The sequence below is a fragment of the Toxorhynchites rutilus genome, chromosome 3, assembly GCF_029784135.1.
Source record: "Toxorhynchites rutilus septentrionalis strain SRP chromosome 3, ASM2978413v1, whole genome shotgun sequence".
NCBI classification, from domain to species: domain Eukaryota; kingdom Metazoa; phylum Arthropoda; class Insecta; order Diptera; family Culicidae; genus Toxorhynchites; species Toxorhynchites rutilus.
Genome location: NC_073746.1, coordinates 33,412,322 through 33,440,307, shown reverse-complemented (window position 1 = coordinate 33,440,307; position 27,986 = coordinate 33,412,322). Strand labels below are relative to the sequence as shown.

Here is a 27,986-nt window from a genome sequence, read left to right as displayed (position 1 = left end):
TACAGTTTTCCAATTCACGGCCTGATAATTGTCGGTGACTGTGGTTTGGCGGAGAGTGAAAAGGATAGTATTATGTTTACGGTTGATTTTGTGTATGTGTAGAATGTGGCGATGCGATGGGTTTAGCTTCACGCGATTAGGGATAGCATTTTGATAAGGGTTAGGTAATTTTCAGGGGATGTAAAAAACCTTTTTCAGCTTTGTCAGCGATTCAGGATGGAAAGAAGAGCACATATAGTGAAAAAATGTATTGGAGTATTCGCATGAATATGTGGTTTAGAGAAGATGGTTTATCTGAACTAAATTATAATTTAGGGAAAATTTTACTGCTTCCACTCCAATTATCTATTCCAGCGCACGGTAGGGTGTCAAGTGATACTTTATTCTTTCTTCTCACGTACTATTCTCATATTTTCTTGTAGCTAAATTAATATCAATATCATAAAGAAATAATACTAGATGTATCGCTTTATTTTTCTCATCGTGAATACATAATGACATTTCCAACTTAGAATAAAAATTTAAGCTTTTGTCCTAATTGGATCAGATATGATTTCTGCTACACTTCACTAGTTGCCTCGGACAAAGCTTCATGACGAAGATCTGCAACTGATGGTGTAGACTGATGAAGTTGTAGATGAAACAGATTGCTAGATTCAAAGGTACCACGGCAAAGGTACCACTCGACGATACACTTGTGGCGCTACTGGCTGTGGAAGAGAGGAAGGTAGATCATTATTAATTTATTAATTGTATTTTCAATTGTTTCATAGCGGAAGGTTGATGGAATATGTGTTCATGCTGTGGACATTAGTTTCTAGAAAAAAATTAAAACAAAGTTAGGATATAATATTGTATTTGTTTTTTTTTTTGTATTATTTGGTAACGAACTTGGAACTTAAGAAAAGCGAATTCACTTTTCACAGACTGAGTTCTCGTTCAAGATTTTCCAATCACTTGCAAATAACATGTTTCTCTCTTACATGGAATACACATTTGATACAGAAAATATAATAGATTGATGACATCTCAAATCGGACGACTCCTTCCTCGAGTTTTGCGCTTACTCCTTTGCTTAATTAATTTTCGGGTTTGTAGAAATTTGTATTTCATCTATCTTACACCTCCCCCCCCAAACTTTGAGAGGGAGAGGAGTGTAGAAACACCATAGAAACGATTATTCTTCCATGCCAATTTAGGTTCCGTTTGCTTGATTAGTTCTCAAGTTATGCTGAAATTTGTGTTTCACTACTATGCCATATAGTAGTAGTATTGTAAAAAAAATTTTCGCGCTTTTTTTTCCTATAGATTAAAAACCAAACACTCATTCAGCTCGCGCAGTCCGAAGACATCAGTCGCAAATTTGTTCGCGTCTATCATATAGTGGAGATTATACCGTTATCAGTGGCTGGTGAAGTTATTTCGCCCTAACGGGGTTCTCTTTATTGCGCGAGTGAGAAGAGCAGCAATCACAACCAGCGTGAGGAAGAAGTTCTCCACCGCGGGCGCGGTGCGTGTGCCGTATCATCGCTGTGTGTGCTTTATCATCGTCATCGATTCCATCATCGTGTGGTGGTGCGATTTACCGTTGCAGCTGTACCGAGCGATTGCCACGCGGTTCGATTGGGACACCGTTTCATTCCATTCGCATTGGTATGCGATTTAGGTATAATATATATATATATATATATATATATATATATATATATATATATATATATATATATATATATATATATATATATATATATATATATATATATATATATATATATATATATATATATATATATATATATATATATATATATATATATATATATATATATATATATTAGGTTTAGGAAGATAGAAGAATTCAAAATTATATTATTTCATATCTGCCGTAATGGCAGAAGGTCAAGTTGAAATGGAGATTGAAACTACTGTTTCCTCCTCACTAGCTACAACGGGAGCTGGGAAGTCGCTCAACCGCGTTCCCCCCTCAGAAGATGTCTCTTCAGAGAAAGAGTTAATTAACCTCAACCCTCATAAAAATTGGCAAACTTTTCCTCTTCGCCCCCTCAATCTCCCGCTTCCGTTCAACTCCCGAACTTGCCTCCCAGTCCTATTGATCCCGCTCCAGCTCAACAATCGACCTCGTCCTCCCCCTCAGTTGTTTCCTCTCCTCGTGTCAAGGTCTATCCAGACGATGCACCTGGAGCTGGTCCATGGGTTGTTTTTTTCCGGCCCAAACCTAAAGGAAAATCTATTAATGTCATTCAGGTTTCGAAAGATCTGGCAAGATTTTATTCCTCCGTGATCGAAATCTCTAAGGTTAGGCCGAACAAACTGCGTGTTGTCGTGAGTGATCGGAAACACGCAAATGCAATTGTGATCGACGAGAGGTTCACCCTAGAGTATCGTTTCTACGTGCCCTCCCATGACGTAGAAATCTCGGGGGTGGTAACTGAAACGGGTCTGACGTGCCAATTGATAAAAGAAGGAGTTGGTAAATTCAAAAGACTCCCTTTGGTGGGCGTTAAAATTTTGGACAGTCGCCAACTAGGTAAAGTATCCCAAGAAGAGGGAAAAACGAAATTCACGCCGTCAGACTCGTTTCGAGTAACTTTTGCTGGTTCGGCCCTCCCTGACTACGTCATGGTGGACAAATTGAGACTGCCTGTGCGACTCTTCGTGCCAAAGCCCATGACTTGCAACAAATGCAAGTCAGTTGGTCACACTTCAGATTATTGTGCCAACAAGGAGCGCTGTGCAACTTGCGGTGAGCAACATGTGGGGGAATCCTGCAGTGCGACTGAGCATAAGTGTCCATATTGCGGGGGATCCCCACACGTGCTCTCAGCTTGTGAAACTTACAAGAGTCGCTGGGAGAAACAGAAGCGCTCTTTGAAGGAACGCTCAAAACGCACTTTTGCGGATATTTTAAAGGGCGCTTCTCCACTTGCCCAACAACAATCAATCAACACTCAAAATGTCTTCGCCACGTTGCCCGTTGACGAAATGGAAGCGGACACAGCTAACGGGGTCACACCGTTCATTTTCCAAGGGAATCCCCGGCGCAAAAATGTGACCATTCCCAAAGTTCAAGGACAAGCCCCACCGGTTATACCCCCTGTTAGCATGCCTAAAAATTCGAGTGCAGCGGACAAGCAAAATCAGGTTCCTCCTGGTTTCCGTGGGAATGGTTCACCTTTGAACGGCGCAGCACTCGAGGGGACATAAAAAACCCCAACTGTCCCTGTTTTTCCGTCTAGTTCAACTTCCCAATCGGGATTTATAAAGTTGACTGACCCTGTGGATCAAATCTTCACGTGTTTTAACGTTTCCGACTCCATCAGAACCATTGTCATCTCAATGCTTCCAGTGTTAAAGGCAATTTTGCAGCAATTGATGCAAACATGGCCCCTTCTTGCAATGATTATCTCTCTTGATGTCTAATTTAAATAGAGAGGTCGGAGATATCACTGTTTTACAGTGGAATTGTCATAGTCTTATCCCTAAAATGGATACATTCAAATTTTTAATTCATAACTTCAATTGTGACGTTTTTGCTCTGTCCGAAACTTGGCTTTCTTCGCGAGATGATCTCTCTTTCCACGATTTTAATATTATACGCTTGGACCGTGTTGACAGATACGGAGGGGTGCTATTGGGGATCAATAAGTGCCACTCATTTTTTTAGAATTGACCTTCCACCTATTGGGGGGATCGAAGCTGTTGCTTGTCATGCAAACATCAGAGGCAAAGACCTTTGTATTGTCAGCTTGTATTGGCCTCCGAGAGCTGCGGTTAGCCGCAAGCAACTTGTTGACATGTGCTCACTCCTTCCTGAGCCACGATTGATCTTGGGAGACTTCAACTCTCACGGAACTGCCTGGGGGGAACAGTACGACGACAATCGTTCATTGTTGATATATGACCTTTGTAACAACTTCAATATGACCGTTTTGAACACTGGGGAAACAACACGTGTGCCTAAACCTCCTGCTAACCCAAGTGCTCTTGACCTCTCGCTTTGCTCGAATTCACTATCGTTAGATTGCAAGTGGAATGTAATCCAGGACCCCAACGGTAGTGATCACTTGCCAATCAAAATTTCCATCACCATTGGGTCGAATTCTTCTGAATCTATAAACATGGCATATGACCTCACAAGACACATTGACTGGAAAAAATATGCGGACGCAATTGCTCTAGCCATCAATTCCAGAGATGGTTTGCCTCCATTGGAGGAGTATAACTTCATTTCTCGTTTGATCTATGACAGCGCGGTTCGTGCTCAAACGAAACCCATCCCAGGCTCCACTATTCGTCGAAGGCCTCCCAATCCATGGTGGGATAGCCAATGTTCCAAGCTTTATCAGGATAAATCGAACGCATTTAAAGCTTTTCGAAAACGTGGAACCATTGAGAATTTTCAAACGTATTTGGACCTTGAAAATCAATTTAAAAACTTGATCAAAGGGAAAAAACGTGCTTATTGGCGAAATTTCGTGGGAGGTTTGTCACGAGAAACGTCAATGAAAAAATTATGGAAAGTAGCTCGAAACATGAGAAATCGCTCTTCATCCAATGAAAGCGAGGAATATTCACATCGATGGATTTTTAATTTTGCACGAAAGGTTTGTCCCGATTCCGCTCCAGTGCAAAGAATTATTCGAGATATACCACAAGTTAGGTGCAATCTTGATTCCGAGTTTTCGATGGTAGAATTCTCTCTTGCTCTGCTTTCATGTAACAATTCTGCTCCGGGATCGAATAGAATTAAGTTCAACTTGCTGAAAAACCTCCCTGATGTGGCGAAATATCGCTTGTTGAATTTATTCAATCGGTTTCTGGAGCATAATATTGTTCCAGATGATTGGAGACAAGTACGAGTTATAGCTATTCAAAAACCCGGAAAACCCGCGTCCGACTTCAATTCGTACCGCCCAATAGCAATGCGCTCTTGTATACGGAAATTGTTGGAGAAAATGATCTTGTTTCGCCTTGATCGTTGGGTTGAAACGAATGGCTTACTCTCAGATACACAATATGGGTTCCGCAGGGGCAAGGGGACGAATGATTGTCTTGCGTTGCTTTCTTCAGAAATTCAAATGGCTTACGCCGAAAAAAAAACAAATGGCTTCAGTATTCTTGGACATAAAGGGGGCCTTTGATTCTGTTTCAATAGAGGTTTTGTCAGACAAATTACACTCTCGGGGTCTACCGCCTCTATTGAATAATATGTTATATAACTTGCTTTGTGAGAAACATTTGAATTTTTCTCACGGAGATTCGGCAGTAAGTCGGGTCTCTTAAATGGGCCTTCCTCAGGGCTCATGTTTAAGCCCCCTTTCGTACAACTTCTATGTAAGCGACATTGACAATTGCCTTACACAAAATTGCAACCTAAGACAACTTGCAGATGATGGAGTGGTGTCTGTCGTAGGATCAAACGAATCCGACCTGCAAGGACCCTTACAAGATACTTTGAACAATTTTTCAACCTGGGCCATTGGGCTAGGGATCGAATTCTCCACGGAGAAAACAGAGATGGTGGTTTTTTCTAGGAAGCATAGACCAGCAAAACCGAAGCTTCAACTTTTGGGTAAACCGATCACTCATGCTATGTCATTCAAGTATCTTGGGGTCTGGTTCGACTCCAAATGTACTTGGGGGGGCCATATTAGGTATCTGAGTAAAAAATGCCAACAAAGAATAAATTTTCTCCGTACAATTACCGGCACCTGGTGGGGAGCCCATCCCGAAGATCTTATTATGTTGTATCGAACAACTATTCTCTCAGTGATGGAGTATGGCAGTTTCTGTTTTCAGGCAGCTGCCAAAACACACCTCATTAAACTCGAGCGAATTCAGTATCTTTGTCTCCGTATTGCGTTGGGATGTATGCCCTCAACGCATACCATGAGTCTCGAGGTTTTGGCAGGCGTACTCCCACTAAAAGATCGCTTCGATTTATTATCTCTTCGGTTCCTCATCCGGTGTAAGGTTATGAATCCATTGGTGATCGGAAATTTTGAGCAATTGATCGAGCTAAATTTTCATTCTGGATTCATGAATTCATATCATGAATTCACCTCTATGCAGGTTGTTCCTTCTTCGTATATTCCCAACCGTGTTTGTTTTCCTGACTACATCAATTCCTCTGTACATTTCGATCTGTTCATGAAGGAGAAAATCCATGAAAATCCAGATTATCATCGATCGGGGATCGTTCCTACGATCTTCAATGCAAAATATGGGCGTATCAATTGTGATAATATGTACTTTACTGATGGGTCCTCTATGAATGAGTCCACAGGATTTGGAGTGTTCAACGAATTTTTTAGCACCTCCCACAGTCTTCAGAATCCTTGCTCAGTGTATATTGCTGAATTGCCTCACGATCTGTTGAACACTATTACATTGTAACGGATAGTCTTAGCTCTGTCGAAGTTATCCGTTCAGTGAGGCCGGAAAAGCACTCGCCGTACTTCCTTGAGAGAATACGAGAAATTTTGAGTGCTTTAACCAGACGCTGTTATGTCATTACCTTTGTGTGGGTCCCCTCACATTGCTCAATTCCGGGTAATGAGAGGGCTGACTCATTAGCAAAGGTAGGTGCAATTGAAGGCGATATTTATCAGCGTCAAATCGCCTTCAATGAATTTTATTCTTTAGTCCGTAAAAATACCATCGTTAACTGGCAACGTAAGTGGAACGAAGATGAATTGGGCCGGTGGCTTCACTCGATTATCCCTAAGGTTAGCCTCAAACCATGGCTCAAAAGTCTGGACTTGAGTCGGGACTTTATTCGCACCTTCTCTCGACTCATGTCCAATCACTGTTCGTTAGACGCGCTACTCTTTCGTTTTAATCTTGCCGATGGCAATATCTGTGCTTGTGGCCAAGGTTACCACGACATCGAACACGTTGTTTGGTCGTGCGAGGTGTATCTTGTTGCCAGATCGAATTTAGAAAACTCTCTTCGGGCCAGAGGAAGACAGCCCAATGTGCCGGTGAGAGATGTGTTGGCTCGGTTAGACCTTGATTACATGTCCCAAATATACGTCTTCTTAAAAGTTATCGATCTTCGTGTGTGATTGTCCTTATATCCTTATATTTTCCTTTTCCTTTTCCTTCGCGAGAAATTAAATCCCTTCTTACTAACAATAGAATAAGGTGAAATGTAAATACATATTAAATATAAGATAGGCTTAAGAAATGAGTATGATGAATGTGAGTGCGAATGTGAGTGTGAACATTGTCAACATATCCTTATATCCCTTCCTTTTCCTGAAAAAATGTCACCCTTCTAAACTCGAGCAAACCGCGAGTAATCGGTTCTCTACTTCATTAACACTAGAATTAATGAAAAATGATTATATATACTTGTAACAATACAGATAGGAGTTTGGCTCCTTTAAACTTATGTAACTGAGCCTGTAAAAATAAACGATTTAATAAAAAAAACCAAACACTTAAAAAATCACTGGATGAGGAAGATCAAAATTACAACGTTTCGAAACTCTATGCCAGAAACATAAAATTTTGAAAATAAGCTCCAGAAACAGTAACAGAAAATTTTGATTTTTTTTTTGTTTCTTATTAGGCATTAAATTATGTAGTATTTAAAAAAGTAAGAATTTTAGTGCTGTCGTGTGGAAATTTCTAAATGTGACTCGGAACCATCAAAGACTCTCAAGTAAGAATGTTTAATATAGCCGCGCTTCTAATTAGTCCATTAACGGTCATTAAAATCAAACAACAACTTCGATAATTTTTAATGTCTTTACTATGCAAGGAATCGATTCCAACCTCAGAGAACATAATCCTTACATGAGGAAGAACACATGTTTACCTTTGTTAAACAATAAATTTCGATAAAAAACATCTGGAAAAATTGGTGGCAATATAGTTGGCGCTGCCCGTTAACCCCAAAAACACAGTTTGACGCTGCTTTGTAACCTCGTTTTATTGCCAATTTGGTTATGCTAAAATATAAACTATTATAGACATATATAAACTTACACAATCAACAAATTGAAAATTTGGATTTTTCTTCAAATACACCAAAAATCGCACGACCTTACATAGTAGAGGCTAAATAATACGCTTACAGTGAAAAACTTATCAACTTGTTGCATTTTCAACAAATCTAAACAGATTTATCTTCCAGAGTTCTAAAGCCACGGTTTTTACATAAACATGCCTCCCAAATTAATATCGTACATGTTTAGCAGCTCTAAAAAAATGGGAGTATTTCCAGATACCTTTCTTTGCTTCAGCAAAATATTGAAATAATATTTCAATTGCAGCGAAAAAATATTTTTGGTGGGTGGCAATCAGTCTTCCTAAAAACACTTACACATGTCCACACGATGTGAAAATTCCATGTTTTTGTTTGAATTCGAACATGATTCTCGCTAGTGTTGAATGTCTATCCCAAACACGAACAATGATACACAAACATAAACATGTGAGAACAAACACGATGTTTATAATTCAAGAACATCATGTACAAACATATCACCCGATGTCGCAGTATTCATTGCATTCGTTTCGTTTCTTTTCATACACAGAAAGAAATTATTCATCCCAAAACATTTCTTCGTAGAATACTTTTTCACAGAAACGAACTTGAAATTTAGTTCGCATTACAAAAATTGCATGAACTAAGATGAGTTCATGCACATTTTGCAAGTCTGATTAAATAATCCTTGGTTTCGTGTAAAGAAAACATCTGAATAGAAAGAAGGTTTCTGAGATTTTTTTTGCGTGCATGTTGGCATTTAAAGTCTGGAGAAGCGGGCGACGTTGTACAAATGCTGACCAAAAAAAGAAATACCCAAAAATTAGTTTTAGATGCAAACTTCAGCGGCACACAGCAGAACCAGCAGAGAAATTTCAGCGGCTAAAACACACCATTAATTTCTCGATGTTATCACAAACTGAATGAAGGAAAAAAACTAAAAGCTACACTTACACTGCACTACATATGCTATGTGTACATGCGATTGCATCATCCTTTCTTCTCCTCTTCTCCGCTCGTTTTATAGCTCGGGTAGCGATCGTCGCGAACAAGCAGTATTGGCCATTTGTATTCAAAGATCCAGCCAAAATTGTTGCTCCCGTGGTCGAGTGGTTATCGTCACGCCTAACATGTCACTGCTGAATAATTCTGGTACTTTATATTCGATTAAAATTATAGAAATACTGTAATCAAAATTTGTTGTGGGTAACTAAACATCTCCGCCACGCTCTATTCAATTTTAGTACCTGTTCAAATAGCTAATAATAGCGAATGTTACATGAATTCAATATATAAATTGATGCGTGCACTAAATAATGATATCAATTGTGAAAAACCTTGACATCAATCGATGTTTATTTTGTTCAGAACAGATAAAGAGGTTTATTTTATTTGTCCAATATTTTAGACGAAGCATTGTCATGCATTGTCCCATTGTCATGATAGGAAAGCATTTTTTCCATGTCAACATACCAACACACCACGCGTTGAGTGGTATGGTGTGCGATTCGCTTCTTCTACTCTACGCACTGCCGGTGCTTGAGGTGAAAATGCAAGAGAAACTGTACACCATGTTCGAACATCATGTGAAACATTAGGATTAAACATTGTATGTCTAAACATACTACGAATACAAACATGTCACATTTTCAAGCATAGGTACAAAAAATTATGTTTGTGTTCAAACACAAAACTGCGAACAGCAGCGTGGACATGTTTATCCCGGACGCATTGTTTTTTGTGAAACATGGAAGACTGGTGGCAATAGTTGCCACGGCCGCCTTATAAATTGTTAATTTATTAACTAAAACTTACCATCATTTTCATTTTTTTTTTTATTTTTGGGCAATAATAAAGTACAAAAATATGTGAACCTTCTTACAGTATTTCTTTGATTAAAGATTCCCGATTGTGATGTAGAACAAAAAGCATTCGATTGATCCTACAGGAAAAAAATAATTCGTTATGACCGTTTGGTTCATTGATTTCCCAACATCTTTTCTGTACATCGTATTTTGATCAGACATTACGATGGGTGACTATTAGGGTGCCAATAACATTTGGCACCAATTTTTTTTTTTAATCCTGATTTCCGATGATTTTTCGGTTTTCAAAAACTCAAGTTTTAACCTTCGTGACACCAGTAAATGAAGCCCGAATGAGCTAATATTTTGCATAGGGTATATTATCTTGCAAATCAAGTTCGTAGCAAGTTCCGAATGGAAAATCTAGATAACTATTTTTATTGGTACTCAAACCCATACTTTTCGTAAAAAAAGCATGGAAAAGCATGGACTGATACTTGGTTGAGTAAAATATAAGATTAGCACGATTTCTTGCTGTGGTGGCTGAGAGAAGACAAACGACCACAAAAAGTTAAAATTAGTGACCTGATAATTAAAATTGTGACTTTAGGTAGCTGGCACCATATGTAATAAGTTTTAGCCAACACAAATCCACATTGAATATATCTAGGTATAAATAAATCAAATCCATTCATTACCACGGTAATCATAATATCTCAAAGTAGGGAACCCTGAAAAAAGAAATTCCAAATAAGACGTTTGAACAAATTGAAAATAAACACACAAGTGTATCAACATTATTAGACAATTTGTAAGATCCTAACAGAACCGTAATATTTTTGGTATCGATTTATCATTTGAAAAAAAAAACATGGGTTGTGTTGTGTTAACGTCTATAATCCTCAAAAGGACAGAACGACATACAAATATGACACGAACAATAGCTTAGATATTAGATCATTGAAATCAATGCATATCATGGAGGGGTTAGAGCAATCGTATTCTCAGATATAGGAAAAAATAGAATGCATTAGGAAGGCGAGAAAGTTACCAAATTCATAAATAATTTTAGATGGTCAACGTTAACCAAGGTTGAAAATAGCATCCATCTGATTTGGTCCTAACCACAAATTAGAATTAGCATGAATAAAAATTCTTCCAAAATGAATTTTAAACGATTCCATCATTGACATAGGAAGAAAACCCCACTCACATTGAACTCGATCCGCTCGAGCGATGGACGCGACGATGTTCCGGGACTCAAGCGTCGGAGCTTTCTGCGGTTTGTCCCCCTCGATGCTTTCCTCGTTGCTCTTCCAGTACACGGTCGAAATTGTTGCTAGACACTGCGAGGAAAGAGAAGAACAAACGACGAAAAAAGCCTTTTTAGAAATCATGCTTCATAATAATCTCTCTTGATTACTCCAACCGTCCGAAAATGCAGACAAATGGCCGTGGAATCCCCCAGTCCACTTACCCTCAGCTCCATGTCACCATGTTTAAAATGGTTTGGCTGAACGCGGAATGCCAGCCCCAAGATGGAAGTTTCAAGCCGGTCCGGGCCCGAAACAACGGGTTCGAAGCGTCGCACTAGTGCCGGCCCTGCCGGTTCATTGTTGATGTGCCAGGTCAAGTGGACCGCTGGTTTTGACCGTCCGGAAGTACAGTTGACTCGAACATCGTCACCAATTCGATAGCGAGGCTTCCCTCCCGTTATGTGTGGGTCTTCATCGGGGAGAACTACACTGATGGGATGGCATGGGGACAGCGTTATTGCAACGAATGCTCATGGGGACCGAGAGTGGCCGGTATGACTCACCAACGACGGTCATTTGCCCGTGGTCGGATACAGTTTGGAAGGATGGAGCTTCGGCCGATACCTCACAGCGATACTTCCCACTCGATGTCAGCTCGACTGGGTCCAGCACCACCTGACTGTTTGTTGAGTTTTGTACCTGGCGAAAAGTGAAACTGAAAGTAAAGTCATTTCCATAATCATCGATGTCGATGTTCGTTGCTATTGGGAACGCCCAGTGAAACGGGGGGATGATTACTCACATTGATGTTGATTCCCATTCGGGGGAAAACTTGGACAGGGGGATTATCTCTTGGCACGTAGCGATAGAACTCGTTCCCATCTTTGTACCACTTGACCGCATAAAGTGCATCACCTTCCATCTCGTAGTGACACTCGAGACGCACCGGGCTGTCCTTGATGGTGTGACTAGGCACACGTACCTCCATCAGTTTGATTCCGAAGGTCGTTTCTGTGGAAATTGGGGGAGACGGAGATGGGAGATGAGAAATTCATCTTCGTTTGAACAGGGAATGAAGAATGGCAGCAACAACAGCAGCAGCTATGACATTTCCTATCGATCAACATAAAATATGATATTTTTAGACTTATTGGTTTGTGGTTCGCAAAGCCACAACGGTGTGTTTATTCTCGTTCATTTTTATAGAAGTTTATATCAAACAGTATATTTTGAATAATAACCTTTTATTCGAAGTCGGAATGGGAAAACACATGCACTAAATAAAACGAGGGCGTGATCATGTTAGTTCATAGGTCATAAAATTTAATTTCAATCATTCTATCCTTCCCCATGGTGAGCGAGTTTTATAATTCAATAATACTCGTATTAGCCAAAAAAAAAAAACTGGGAGTAATAGTTTTTTTTTTATCCCATATTAGTATTTGGAGGTCCGAAAGGGTAATGTCGAAACGAGAATATATTTAGTTCACTATTTCTAATCTCATTCTACATTGAGAGATTTTCTATTTTTGATGTTTCAAGCAAGCCACATGTTTTGGAATTGCGCATTGAAATGAATGCCCTAGCAGCAGGATTTCCTCGTAATTGCTGCAAACGAGTATGATATGTATTTTTCCCGCCAGCATCTGTTTTGTCAGCGTAAAACCATTGCGACATCAGTTTCCATTGTCAGTTAGATTGTCGTATTACTTTTGTTCAATTTTCACACCGAAAATAAAGCAACAAAAATTATTTGAATTTCAGGTGGGCCGAGTTCAGTACTGCAAACCTATTCGGCAATGGGAAGCGATCAAATGAATCCAAAATAATAAATAACTTGAACGAGCAGACTGTGGTCGGAATGTCGTAAATTTTCCGAATAAATGTTCGTAGAGAGCCGATGGGGTAAAGCCAGATACGCTATCAATCGATATGAATATCGGTTGACGATCTGTGGTGTGTGGTGTTACGTTTTCCAAATACTCGCAATGGAGTTAGGTGGATACATATAAAGAGATCAACGGGTGGTGTGCGAGAGGGCCTACAAAGCGCCAGCAACTCCGCATCATACCCTAACTATTTGGGTCGAAATGAAACCGAACTGAACGGATTATTTGGGAATTAAATTTTGGCTCGGGAAATATGCTGCAATTGCCGCGTTTTCGGTGGGTAGTTATGACGTTGCTGCCGGCGATTGGCTCTGCAATTTGCATAATCTGCTTTACAACAACTCACTAGAACATTGGGGTTATATTTCCAGCGTAATTCACGGGCTCGAATTTCGGCAAACAATAGAAATGCCGAAGCTTCAGAATTCAGGGACCAATTTGATCATATTTGAGTCATAAATTAGGGGATTAATCGTATGCCACTTGATTATATGATAACAAATATGCGCTTATTTGGTTGCGTTATCAATTAAAAATTGGAAAATCGGATTTTTTTTAGATGTCGACTGATTTAAAAATGTCAAATCTGGTGTCATCCCGAAAAATATATTTTGGCCGAAAATCGAACTTTTGGGAGTGGCAAAGAATGTATTGAAAAAAAATATTATTGAATTTTAAGAACCTTCCATTCCATGCGACAAAAGATCCATGGAATCCCAGATCATCTACGCTCCGATTACATTCCGGAGATATTTTCGGCAGAATATGGGAAAGTTAGATCTGATAAAATGTTCTTTACTGACGGTTCATGCATAAACGGGTCCACTGGCTTCGGCATCTTCAATGAAAATTCCAGTGCCTCTTTCAAACTCAAAGATCCTTGTTCCGTGTATGTCGCTGAACTGGGTGCGATATATTACGCATTAGGGATCATTGAAACATTGCCCATCGACCACTATTTTATTTTTTCAGACAGTCTCAGCTCAATAGAGGCAATCCGCTCAATGAAAGTTGATAAACGCTCATCTTATTTCCTAACAAGAATAAGACATCTATTGAGTGTTTTGGTCGAAAAATTATTCAAGATTACCTTAGCATGGGTTCCCTCTCATTGCTCGATTCCGGGGAATGAGAAAGCGGACTCGCTAGCTAAGGTGGGCGCTTCAGAAGGCACACTTTTTGAAAGGCAAATTACTTATAACGAATTTTTTCACATTCCTCGTCAGGACACACTCGTTAGTTGGCAGCGCATGTGGATTGAAGATGAGTTCGGTCGTTGGTTACACACGATTATCCCTAAGGTTTCGACGAAAGCTTGGTTTAAGGGATTGAATGTCGGTCGTGATTTCATTCGCGTGATATCTCGGCTTATGTCCAATCACTACAACCTAAACGCGCATCTCTATCGAATTGGGCTCGCAGCAAACAATCTTTGTGATTGTGGCGATGGCTACCACGACATCGAGCATATTGTCTGGTCGTGTATCCGGTTCCATGCTGCTCGCTCTCAGCTCTCTAGAGCACTGAGAGCAAAAGGCAGACAATCGGATATCCCCGTCCGGGATATCTTAGGTAGCCGTGATCCTGATCTTCTGCTTCATCTATACCTGTTCCTCAGAAACGCCGATGTCAACGTTTAATGATTTTTCCTTCGTTGTGTCCCTGTTTTGTATCCCTCCTATTCGATCTATAAACTTTTACTTAGTCGCGGCAATACATACACACACTCTTTACAGATACACGGGCCAAAGGTTGTACCGCTCATGACAACTCTACACGAGCTGATGTTTGCGCCGGCTAGTGACCATTCTATCCTGGATTCCTCGAGAAGACGCACCACGCTAGATATGGGGTACAGACTAGGGGGGCGTTGCTGATTAATGGTCAGCTGCATCCCAATAGGAAGTATCCCGTGTCGGGCACAGGTACAGATCATTGAAGACAGCAACATCACAATTACGAAAACACTTGTAATACTAACCTCGAGCCAACCGCGAGTAATCGGTTACATATTACTAACATAGTTATAAGACAAACATTGTCGAAATATTGAACTCCCGGCCCCGTCAGGTTGACGCCATATGAGCCTTAATAAAAATATATATTTTGGATAAAAAAAAAAAAGAACCTTCCATGTTTATTTTGTTTATTGGCTCAAAAATTATGACCTGTGCAAACGTGGTTGGTTTTTGAAATTTGACATGACCATTTTTGCTACCATCATGGCCCATATATTGGAAGATTCATGATGTTTCGGGCTTTTTCTAAATGGAATATTAAATGTACTTTTGAAATATTAGGCTGTCAAAAAAGTCCTGCGGTATTTCCGCGAGGTGTCGTTGTAAGCGCGTAGTTCTAGTTGTATTCATTGTATCGAGTCATACTATAGCTTGTTGGAAAGGTATTTTTACGCGCTATAATATAGTCCTTGACAGTGTTTTGTTTGGTTAAGTCGTTCGTGAGTTATAGTGTCGCAAATATGGAGCAAAATAAAGAGGAAATCCGACATATTTTACAGTACTACTATGACAAAGGCAAAAATGCATCTCAAGCTGCCAATAAAATTTGTGCAGTTTATGGACCCGATACAGTTTTCATTTCCACCGCACAACGATGGTTTCAACGTTTTCGTTCTGGTGTAGAGGTCGTCGAAGATGCGCCACGCTTCGGAAGGCCTGTCGTCGAAAATTGCGACAAAATCGCTGAATTAGCCGAGAAAGACCGGCATAGTAGCAGCCGTAGCATCGGCCAAGAGCTGGGGATAAATCATCAAACCGTTTTCAACTATTTGAAGAAGCTTGGATTCACAAAGAAGCTCGATGTATGGGTGCCACACACGTTGACGCAAAAAAACATCTTTGACCGTATCGACGCATGTGAATCGCTGCTGAATCGCAACAAAATCGACCCGTTTCTGAAGCGGATGGTGACTGGCGATGAAAAGTGGGTCACTTACGACAACGTGAAGCGCAAACGGTCGTGGTCGAAGCCCGCTGAAGCGGCTCAGACGGTGGCCAAGCCCTCATTAACGGCCAGGAAGGTTCTGCTGTGTTTGGTGGGATTGTCAAGGAATAATCTATTATGGGCTGCTTTCCTATGGCCAAACGCTCAATTCGGACCTGTACTGCCAACAACTGGACCGCTTGAAGGTAGCACTCATGAAGAAGAGGCCATCTTTGATAAACAGAGGCCGCATTGTCTTCCATCAGGACAACGCCAGGCCACACACTTCTTTGGTGACGCGCCAGGAGCTCAGGGAGCTCGGATGGGAGGTTCTTTTGCATCCGCCGTATAGTCCGGACCTTGCACCAAGTGACTACCACCTGTTTTTGTCCATGGCGAACGAGCTAGGTAGTCTGAAGTTAGCCACAAAAGAGGCCTGTGAAAATTGGCTATCCGAGTTTTTTTGCCAATAAGGAAGCGAGCTTCTAAAGGGTGTGCCACATCAAATTGCATCACGGAAAAAACGCTGTAGAAATTTAATTTTTAGGAATTATATCTTCAGCTTTCGCTTATAATCAGATAAGAGTGTATAGATCACGTTGGCCATGCTTCACTGTCAATTTTTCGTAAATTTGGAAAAATGTCGTCGAACGAAAAAGAGCGTCGTGAATTAATCCTGTGCACTCATTTCGAGAATCCGGAGTAGTCACATCGGGACATCGGTAAGATGCTGGGAATCGTCCAATCCACGGTCAGCAGAGTACTAAAACGATACTTCGAGAACCTAACCATCGACCGGAAGGTGAAGAACGGCAAAAATGGATGCTCCGTCAGTGAAAAAGATCACAAGCGCGTAGTTAAGCAGTTTAGAAGTGATCCGAGAAGTTCGGTCCGGGATGTCGCCAATAAGCTGAATTTGTCAAGTTCATTCGTCCAGCGGACCAAGCAGCGGGAGGTCCTGCGTACATACAAGGTTCAGAAGGCTCCTAACCGCGACGAAAGGCAAAACATGGTGGGGAAGACGCGAGCTCGGAAGCTGTACACCGAAATGCTGACGAAGCCGCATTGCCTGGTAATGGACGACGAAACCTACGTCAAAGCGAACTTTCGTCAGCTGCCGGGCCTGTTGTTCTTCTCCGCAGAGGACAAATTCAGCGTTCCGGAGGAGATTCGCAAGCAGAAACTATCCAAGTTTGCCAAAAAGTACATGGTGTGGCAAGCGATCTGCTCTTGCGGAAAGCGGAGCGCCCCCTTCGTGATGACCGGCACGGTAAACGGGCAGGTTTACCTTAAGGAGTTCCTACAGAAGCGCTTACTACCACTATTGAAGCAGCACCATCTTTTTTTTTTCCGAAGACGGTGTTTTTTATTTCAACACCGTCTTCTATTAGTACAGACTGAATTATTTACTTATAAACTAGATGTAATTGTTAATTCTATTTTTAAATGCGTTCTTTGTCAAGTTGAAATCGAAAACATCACATACAACATTGAACAGACGAATACATGAATCTAGCGGGTTGTTGTAGCCGTAGTTTGTCCTATGGAATGGAACCGATAGTAGATATGAATTCCTCGAGCGTCGAATGGGAATATTTAGAGACACCTGAGCTAGAAGCTCAGGGCAGTCGATGTTTCCTTGAAGTACATCAAAAATGAACAATCTTTGTATCGTTGTACGCCTGACAGATAGTGTATCCAGTCCTATGAGCTTGCATCGGTCGGCATAAGGGGGGAGATTCAGTGGGTCGTTCCATGGTAGCTGTCTTAGTGCAAAACGGATAAACTTTTTCTGCACCCGTTCAATCCTCAGGTTGTGAACTACGTAGAAGGGGGACCAGACAGGAGCAGCGTACTCAAGAATGCTACGGACCAACGAACAGTACATGATTTTCAGAACATGGATATCACTGAACTCGTACGCGTGGCGGCGTATGAAACCCAGAACTGAGAAAGCTTTGGCAGTCATAATGCCTACATGGTCATTGAATCTCAGTTTTGAGTCTATCGTGACTCCAAGATCGCAGATTGCCGTTGTGCGATCCAATATCGTCAATTCCATTTTATATTGGAAGACTATGGGGCTTTTAGAGCGACCGAAAGATATAGTCTTACATTTCCCTTCATTGACTCGCATCCCATTATCACAGCACCACTCTAGCATTGAGTTAATGTCTTCTTGAAGAACTACGCAGTCCAAAGGAGATGAAATCACCCGGTATATTTTAAGATCATCGGCAAAAGAGAGCTTGAGCGATGAAAGCAGTGAGTACAAATCGTTCATGAATATGTTGAACAGCAGTGGACCCAGAACACTTCCTTGTGGTACCCCTGACGTGATATAAAAGCTGCGGGATTTAGCTGCATTGACGACGACATGTGCTGTGCGACCACAAAGGTATGATGAAATCCACTCCGTTATCCAGTCAGGGAAGCCCATACATTTCATTTTCTCCGTTACTAGGAAGTGTGGGACTGTGTCAAAAGCTTTCGCGAAGTCGACATACACCGCATCAACTTGACGTCTCTCTTCTATCTCGCGTGATAGTGCGGTGACGTAGCACATTAAATTTGATGTGGTTGAACGGTGCCTCATAAACCCATGTTGTCCATTGAAGATTATTGGAGACGCCACGTTGTATAAAACCTTGTGCATTAGTCGTTCAAATACCTTGCTTAGGCAGCACAGCATAGATATACCACGATAATTTGTCACCTGATTGCAGTTTCCCGATTTGTGAATAGGAACAACGAAAGCAGTTTTCCATGCTATTGGAAATGTTTTCTCCTGAAGCGATTTGTTGAAGAGGCGAGCAATAGGGTTCGCAAGTTCAGTGGAGCATTTTTGAAGTAACAGGGATGGTATGCCATCTGTACCACATCCCTTCTTGATGTCAAGATCGTCCAAGGCGTTTGCAACATCATCAACCGAAAAGCGAATGACGGGTAGATTGATGGTGTGAGACTGAATATGAGCAAAACTGTCACGTTTCGATACTGGATATGCTACACTGAACACACTCTCAAAGAATGAGGCAAACAGGTTAGCAGCGTCTGTGTCCGTGTTGGCCTGGACATTTTCGAAGATAACATTGCGTGGGATGCGAGTTGAATTTTGCCGACTCTTTACGAAGTCCCAAAAGCACGATGGGTTTTGCTTATCACTGGCCTGGATCTTGGACAGATAGTTATCGTAGGTGGATTTTAGTACCGACTTGTAATGAGCTTCAATATCACGGAGATTTACGCGGTTGATCTCGGTTTTTGTTCGGAAGAAACGGTGACGGGCCTTTCTTAGGACGTTACGGAGATGCCGAAGTTCAGAGGTCCACCAGGGTTTGTTGGAGTTGTGAATTGCTCGTCTTTTGCGTGGGACATTGTCATCAAGTACTGAGAAAAGCTTGTCGTAAAATTTAGAAACTAATCTGTCCAAAGATCCGGTTTGCAATAAAATGTCCCAGTCAATGTCATCCAATACCACTTTAAGCCGCCCAAAATCGCAAGAGCGAAAGTCAAAACGAAGTTCGCTATCTAACGTTCTTTGTTCCACAAGAACATCACTTCTCTCATCGAAAAGCACGACCACAGGTACATGATGAGTGTCGACCGGCAGTAGAGGTGCAGTCGGCTCTATAATATCGAGCTGCTCAGGGTGACTTACGAATATGAGGTCAAGAAGTCTACCGTTCACATTCGAATAGCGATGAAACTGCTGTAATCCGATGGTAAACATAGTTTCAATAAGAACCTGCTCGTGCTCAGTAGAAACATTCGAGGGAATAAGTCCGTTTATATCATCATCCAATTGCCACTGTAAATGTGGGAGGTTGAAGTCACCTAAAGAGACAATGATGTCCACTGCAGAAGCACGGTCGGCGATTTGTTGAACTGCACTGGCATGTGCAGAAAAAGAGTCAACACTTGAGTTAGGCGGAAGGTAGACAGCGACGAGATAGATGCATCGACATTTCAATCTTATACAAACTGCTACCTGCTCAAGGTTTTCACAATTTGACAATATAACGACTCCACTGTTGAGGTGAGATTTGACTGCAATCAATACACCTCCGCCACGAGAGTGTTGACTGGATTGGGCGCTACGATCACAACGGTAAATTTTATATTCGGGTGATATTTCGGCATTATCGATATCTGCACGAAGCCATGTTTCCGTGAAGACAAGCACTTCATAGTCACAACTAGAAAGCAGCAATCGCAGTTGCACAATTTTGGTACGTATCCCTCTTACATTCTGATAGTACAGAGCAAAGATTCGTCGGGATGAATCGTATCCAGGAGCAGCTGAAGGGTCAACGCTATGATGTTGCTCAGGTGTTGTAAATGGATTGAGAGCGACGGCTGGGGTTGCATCTTCTACAAATTGAGTCGCTCGACTGGATATATCAGAAACTCCCGGCCTTTGATAGCTGAAAGCAAGGTGCGTTACTGGAAGGGATACGTACAAATCAAATGCATAATTGCCTGCTGAAGAGGACTGGAAGACCCCCTCTCTACTTTCGTACACAGGACCGGGATGGCTGAAGGTCGATGGCTGAAATGTCTCGACTGTGACGAAAGGATTGGGGGCTTCCATAAGGTTTACAGGCGTGCATCCCGGTGAAATTGGTGTGATCGACAATGTTGTGAGATTCGACGAGCTGTGAATATCGTTGCGGCATCTCTCTATCGTAGAAGCGCTGAAATCGGTTGGTATTACCGGTAGTGAATTGTCCAAGTTAAGTAGGTACTTGCCCGTTGGACCACTGTGGAAGTCCCCGTTTCCACACCCAAACACAGGTCCGGGACGACTGATCGTAGACGGGAGGAGCTCGACTGTGAAGGGGGGATAAGGGGCTTCCATTGTGCTTAGTTTATTGCGTCCCGGGGAGGAAGCGGTTGTCGAAATTTTTCTGATGCAAAGTCCTCAAACTCTCGAAACATTAGTCCTTCTGGCCATGTTGCTGAATCAAGAGCTTTGCTTTTAAGTGATTTATCAATTCCAATCTTAAATGACACGAATGAGAGCGTGTTGATGTCCTTTCCTCTGGGAACCAGCCTAACTACTGGAGGGTCACATTCGATTTCCAGATTAGCTTTCGTCATGGTCCGTACTGCGTCTTCGGAGACATCAGGACGAATCCGAGAAAGATATAGCCAAAATTTCCTATCCTCATCAGCTTTGAAAATAGGAACAGATGCCACAGTATCCTGAGTGGGTTTGCTGCCAATATTGCATGGTTCGGGACGTGCAGTTATTTCCATAGTACGAGGACGTTTTGCGCCCCTTCGTTGATCGATAGTTGGCCAAGTAGAGCTATTAGTTGGAATGTATTGAGCAGTTGGCTTCGAATTGAGCTGCATTATCTCTGTTCGTAGTTCGGAAATTGCCGTTGAAAGAGAATTCAACGGCGATTCCCTATCGATATTGTTTGAAATAATACGAAAATGCGAGTTTTCAAACAAATTTGCGCAATCGTCGCACATCCAGAATAAGTTTTTGTTGTTGGATGTAAAATAAGAATGAAGTGCGCGCGATACTCCAGAGCAGGTGATCATGTGAAAAAATGCTCCACAGTAACCACGGCAGACAACCATGTCGATACCGGTTATCGCTTCAGAGCACTTCTTGCATTGCTTTGCCATCGTAATTCGCTAATATATAGGTTTTCGCGTGAATTAATACTTATGCGCCTACAGTTAGGTGACCGGCGAGTGTATTAGCGGTTTATAGCAAGATGCAAGCTTTAGAGTATCGGTTTGGAATTTTTCACGGTAGATGTCGCTTCGGACAGAAAAATCGGCGTGGAGAGTAGTGCGCTTTTGTTGATTTGCAAATCAAAACAAAAAACACAACACGCGCGAGAAGTGATAATATATCACAACGGCACAACTGGATGAGATACAGAAGCACATATACAACACAGGACCGCTAATGAAGCTTCGCAAGTACGGAAACGAGAACGAACGGGAATCTTCTGGCCGGATCTCGCTTCGTGCCACTATTCAAAGGACGTGTTGGAGTGGTACGAAGCCAACGGGGTCACCTTCACCAGAAAATGCCAAAAGTTGGTTAATAGTTTTTATTTTTCTGTCAAAAATTTTCAAAAGGATCGGTCTACTGGGCGAATTTCTACAGCGTTTTTTCCGTGATGCAATTTGATGTGACACACCCTTTATAACAGGGGTATTATGAAGTTGGTATCTCGTTTTTTTTTTGTTGGATAGACGCCTTTTCAAAATGATACATTTTTACTTGAGTTAATGATGAAAAATCATTTATTAATCATTTACTAGTCTGTTACACCACCAGAACCGTCGATTACTTGAAACATACGCCTTGGTATACTTTGTACCAAATTTTGCAGTATTTCCATTCTAATATTATTTCACATCTGAAAAATTACAGCCCTCAATTCATCAATCGTTGAAAAATTGACGATTATTAGATAAAATACCCCAGAGGTTCTCCTTAGGGTTTAGGTCCGGAGAACATGCCAGCCAGTCCATATCATCAATCTTTTTAGACTAAATTGTTTCAAAACTTTATTCTGTCATTGTCTTGCTGGAAAATAAGCTTTACTTTTCGTCTTCTGTGAATGCAAATCGGATTCAAGACCTTTGGTGTAGTATTCTGTACTATTCATTTTGTGTGAAACAGATTTGAGTTCTAGTTTTCCGGAGTCACAAAATGTTCCCCTGGCCATTACACATTCTCCCCCCAAAATTCCTCTTAGAGAAAAATCGTGGTTTTTTTGCGCAAGAATCGGCAGTAGCCGTTATATCCATCCTGTCCGTCCAAGTTGAACTTCTTCTCGTTTGGGAAAATCACCTGTGAGTATTTCAATAGAAATTATGTTAAGTAATATGAACCCAAAAAAATAAAAAAAAAACAACTAAGAAGATGTTCATGGTTAGAGAAATTTATCATAACTTTCTCCAATCTTGAGACATGTTCCGAAGTGCTAATCGTAGCTTTGCTTCCTTGTGCCGCAATAGTGGACGAGGTGCAATAATCATGTTGGATCGTACAATGTTTTGGAAACGTTTCAATGCCCCCAAACCATCAGAACTGTAGCGTACGACTTATGTACAGCTCGAATTTTAGAGCAACTCAACGTTATATTTAATGCTTTTTTGACAATATCACGCTCATCACTTTTTGATAGTGTCTTTCTCGTCCTAGACTCTGGTTTCGGACATATTTAGCGGTTTTATTTCTTTTAAATTTTTTTCCTATTTTTTTTGAAATTTTCCTGATCCCACATCCTGTCTACCGCAAGACCAAAATTTGTTCTCGTTCTTGCTCACTCAGCTGTTTCTGCTTAGGGGCTGTCCACATACCACGTGGACAGAAAAAGCATTATTTTAGACACCCACCTCCCCCTTCGTGGACAAGCGTGGACATTCCTTATTCCCCTTCCCCTGTTGTCCACGTGGACATTCCCCCAGTTTTTGGAAAAAAAATCAAGAAAATAATATTTTTTCACTTAAATTTTCATTTTAAGTTTGTTTTTATTTTATATGCCATGTTTTTATTAATAAAAATGATAGCTTTATCGATTGTAACGATTTGTTCTGAATTCTTCGATTTTTTTTCAGCATTGTCCGGGAGCTCATCATTTTCTTCCAAATTCCATTTACGTTACCTCCATATCCATATCAATATATCGTTTGTGAATCTACTCTCGAGTATTTTTATTAAAGCTGGCTGGCTGTTTGAGTTTTCAAAAAATCAGTGTGCTGGGTGGCGAGTGTTTCAAGTAATAACACACACACACAAATAACAGCAAGTCGAAATTTTGATTAAAACTTTTTGAAATTTACATTCGAGCCTGCTAATCTAATGGAAAATATTTTGTCACAAAATCCGGATATTGTCCGGAAAAATTTGTGCCGATTCTAAGGAAGAAATCAAAAGCGTATTTTTATAGACATACATCTTTTCGGTTAGAGATGATGCATCGTTCTTTCCCTGAATATTTCAGCATCATTCACGTAACTTGAGTATTCCATCATCTCAAACCTTATTTGATTTCTCGTCAAAAAACTGGGTAGGGCGCTTTTTATGCTATGCAGTGAGTTGTTTTTACAGGAATTTTAACAATTAATAATCTGAAGATGCAATATCCGGTGAGTAAGGCGGGTGGAGTTTTAGGAGCGCCTTAGAAGCGTTCTGTATCGTTTATTTTAATATGTTCAGCTGCGAGTAGTACTTGTTGGAATTCATCGAGACTAGTTGCTTGGTAGAAGCTCATGATACATTTCTTCTAGTCCCACTAGACCCAGACCATGACTTCCTTCAGATGAAAACCTGCTTCGGAGTTCTATTCACCTGCCAAGATTTTTAACTCAACATTATTGTAAATGATTTTCCCTTCAAAATTCGCTACAAATATGTATTTTCGTTGCGTTTACGAAACGAATCGCAGATTGAGATACGTTCCTTCAAATGCTTTTTCGGGAAAATAAACCTAAACAAATAATCCTATCAGGTTGTGAAAATGTTGCAACCTTGGGTTGCAGAATGCCAAAGTTTATCTCGTTCGGATTGCGATATGTCAAATCCGATCGGGTCCCGGAATATGGGTCAATATGTAGTCCATACATTGTAGCATTTTTGCTTCACCAGGTGCTCATGAGCGGTAATTATAGACTTCTGTAACGAATCCACTGATTCATGGGTTGTGTATCGAGGATTAATCGTGATAAGAGTCTCGAATTGATTGTCAGCAGTAGCGGCATGGACTTTCCAGACAACCCAATAGAAGTGTATTACAAAAATTACTAGATATCAATGAAGAAAAACATCATTGCAAGAAACAGATCTCCAGAGATATGGTCCATGGAGGAACTTGTTGTTCGTTTCAATGTTCGGAAAATCCCTACACTATCAATACAATACAGAAGAAAAATGTTCGGAAAACCTTGGAAGTTCTCGAAAAATAAAAACAAAGCAATTTTGTCATCAAGAGCGAAAGCTGAATCCAACCCGTACTTAAGTCGTGATTTTTAATACTAAGGTAAATGATTCTGGTTTATCCAGTCGAAAATATGATCATTGTTTGTCCACTTTTTGAATGCTCCAGTTCAGCGCACCTGTGTCAAATTAAGTATTCCAATATTTTAAAACATATGAATAATATTGTATTCTTCATGCTTTACAGTAGTTTCACATGTTTTAAAGGATTATGAAATCCACATTCTATTGGTGTCAATGCGCCCCTCACTTGAGCTTACTTTTAATCAATCACCAGATGATTATTTGGCACGTATTCAGACCTTTTCTGGATTATAACACTTACAAATATTGTAAACATCATTCTTGCACACCATTTGTATCAGATTTTCTTGGCTAAACTATGTAATTAATGCATTTCGATGAACTCAATTCTGATCATGAGTTGTCCGATTCACTAATGTTGTTTGTCCACATGATTTCTATGGCGACCGCTTGGCGCGCTGCAGTTTGTTCATGGTGTCCTTCGCGCATAGCAGAAATAAAGTTTCTCTGTGTCGAGATGAACATTTTTAAAATGCCCAAGAAAGGGCAATTTTCTGGAGAAAGCGAAATTATGAACGGATCAATATGATGACAGTAAACTCAAGCAATGAGAAATGCAACATCTACTTTTAAATTCATTTTTTTTTTCATTCAAAAATGGTGATTTCCAAAACTGGACAAACCATGATCAGAGGTGGACAATCCATGATCATAATTTCTCCTTGAGGAATATCGTTAAAAAATATAAATATTTGAATAATTTCAACGCATTATGGTAGAGCTAGAAACTAGAGACTTAGGGCTTTTCAACAAACCCAAACTCGTCTTGATTATATGTGATTTTCATGAAGAAAAATCGGTTTGCATTTACTAGTTGCGTGAAAATACCCTAAATTGGACAAACCAAAATCATTTACCTTACATAAATTCCAACATACTTTGTGTCTTTGGGTGTCTGTATCCTGATGGAATTCATGGCCCTCTATTAACGATTGGAATAAATTGATCGATCCCAGTTCATGTGCGTTACTTTCAGAATATTCATTTCAGGGAAGAAGATCAGCCAAATATGGATGTTCGACCGGGCAGAGTTCTCAGGCAGTTCAGTATTTATTGATGAATACAGAAGACTCAGGGTGGGCGTGGGGTTCAAATATTTTGTAAACACGAAACAGATATCATTTCATTTTGTTATAAACATGAATATTTTACTTTAAATAATACTTAACGTCTCCATGTGGACATTATCTTAACCCCATCCCCCTCATTATGGACAAGCGTGGACATTTTCGATTAAAATTCGGCTCTGTTACAGCTAAAATGCTGATGAGCCTAAACTAAATAAATGGGATAAAAAAAAAGTACTAACCTTTCACAAGAGAGATCTGCAGCAGCATTAGTAGAAGCCACATTTCATATCTCGTTACGGCAAAGCTTGTCGAAAGTGAGAGTTTCGCTGATCGCAGGACAATTACTCTTCCGTGATGATTAATTACTTAAATTGAGTGAGCTCGTTTGTTTCACCATCGCAGATGAGACTGATGGTGTTTTATGAATATAATTCTGTTCTGAGATTTTCATTATTCTTCTAAACCTTAAAGTTTTCTGGAGAAAACTTGTTTAACTCGACGAACTCTGGCGCACAGATCACTCATTAATAATCACAATTTCTTCCAGCTCTGTTGGAAACACTTTCCGTGCACATACAAATCATATGTATTTGGTGCCCTTTGTTTTTCTACAAAAATCCTAACAACGAAACGGCATAGCACACATACGCGGCACGTACATACCAAACACTGAATAACGCGAGCGTTCTCTTACACATTGGGAAGCTGCATCGCAATGCAGACGATGCTGAAGCTGTGCTCAAGCGATCGGCACCGGTCCCTTTGCTGGTATTTAAAATGTAACAAAACATCCGCGTAAATCACCTCCGCTGGAAGGAAAACAAGTCAGTGCACGGCTCGCGTGGATGTTTTCCACTGTGATTAATGATTTCCAAATAAAACAACGAATTTATGGGTTCTCCCAGCGTTTGGGCGGAACCAAACACCAGACCGGACCGGACAAACCGCGGAATTGCGTTCGTATTGTGCGTAGCTTCTGCCGTTCGGCAGTGCCGGGGGTGGGATGGTGGAAAGGGGGTGTTAACGGTCCGTCTACGGCTACCACACTGCGGATATGCGATTTCGTAAATTCCCTTGGCGGGAATCCCTCCTCCCAATCTTGCCGGTTAAATATTTGCCAATCTCCCAGCGGGCGGCGGGCGGTGATTAGGAAAGACACAACAAAAACAATACGCACAAATTGAAAATAATTTTCTGCCGCTCGTTTGATTGACACGTTACACGGATATTAACGACGGCTTGCGTTGGCGAAAAAAAAAACAATGAGTTTCGCTACAAAGTACGGATTCTAATACGATTTGGTACACAACAGAGGTCCCCAAAACAGATCGCGGTTTTGTGCGTTGACTACAATCACAATATACATTCGCCCATACTCGGCACCGAGCATACACTGAAATTCAGGGAAAATGCAGACGTGAGCATAAACTAACGCTCTTCGCGTACATATTGCCATCGCCGGCGAAGGAGATGTTTGTGGGTGGAGAAAAATGGAAGGAAAAAGAGATTTTTTTTTTTGAATGTAACTCTCCGAGTAACGAAACGAACTCAGCGATTTACTGAGAACCCGAGAGAGCTGGATCACCGAAACATACTGCAGCTGAAGCTAGTGGAAAATTTGAATCGAGCATGCGTGTGGGTTGAACGCAGAGCGACACCTAGCGGTGGGTGATGAATCGTTTACTGAAATTGAAAGGAACGATTGAAGGTTTGCATGTGGCTTATACATTCTGGGTATTCTGGGGATTCTAGCCAAAATCATAAATAATATGTGGAGCTTAACTTCTCTTCTCTATTGGATTGAAAAAAAATTTGGATTTCAAATGAAGTTCAAAAATAATTTCGGCTTGTTAGGATTTTTTACGATGTTTTTCTTATTGCTTTTGTGCACCACAAAGCATGAAATGAAATTTAGTTCAATTGGTTATACGAGGCGGACTCGATT

At 40.8% G+C, this 27,986-nt stretch overlaps 1 protein-coding gene across 3 annotated transcripts; it reads right to left on the bottom strand.

The window, feature by feature from the left end:
- Nucleotides 1-468: 468 nt before the first annotated feature.
- Nucleotides 469-27,421, bottom strand: LOC129778969 (uncharacterized). Of its 3 annotated transcripts, none has more exons than XM_055786178.1 (7): nt 27,325-27,393; nt 26,281-26,806; nt 11,881-12,089; nt 11,642-11,777; nt 11,300-11,562; nt 11,036-11,168; nt 469-710 (listed from the first exon to the last, which is right to left on the bottom strand). In XM_055786178.1, exons 2-7 carry the CDS (start codon nt 26,321-26,323, stop codon nt 544-546), a joined length of 951 nt encoding a protein of 316 aa, XP_055642153.1. In that variant the 5' UTR covers nt 26,324-26,806; nt 27,325-27,393; the 3' UTR covers nt 469-543. The 3 variants fall into 3 exon arrangements, with proteins under 3 accessions (XP_055642153.1, XP_055642154.1, XP_055642152.1); XM_055786179.1 differs by having other exon boundaries at nt 27,337-27,353; XM_055786177.1 differs by having other exon boundaries at nt 26,281-27,421.
- Between the last annotated feature and the right edge of the window lie 565 nt (nt 27,422-27,986).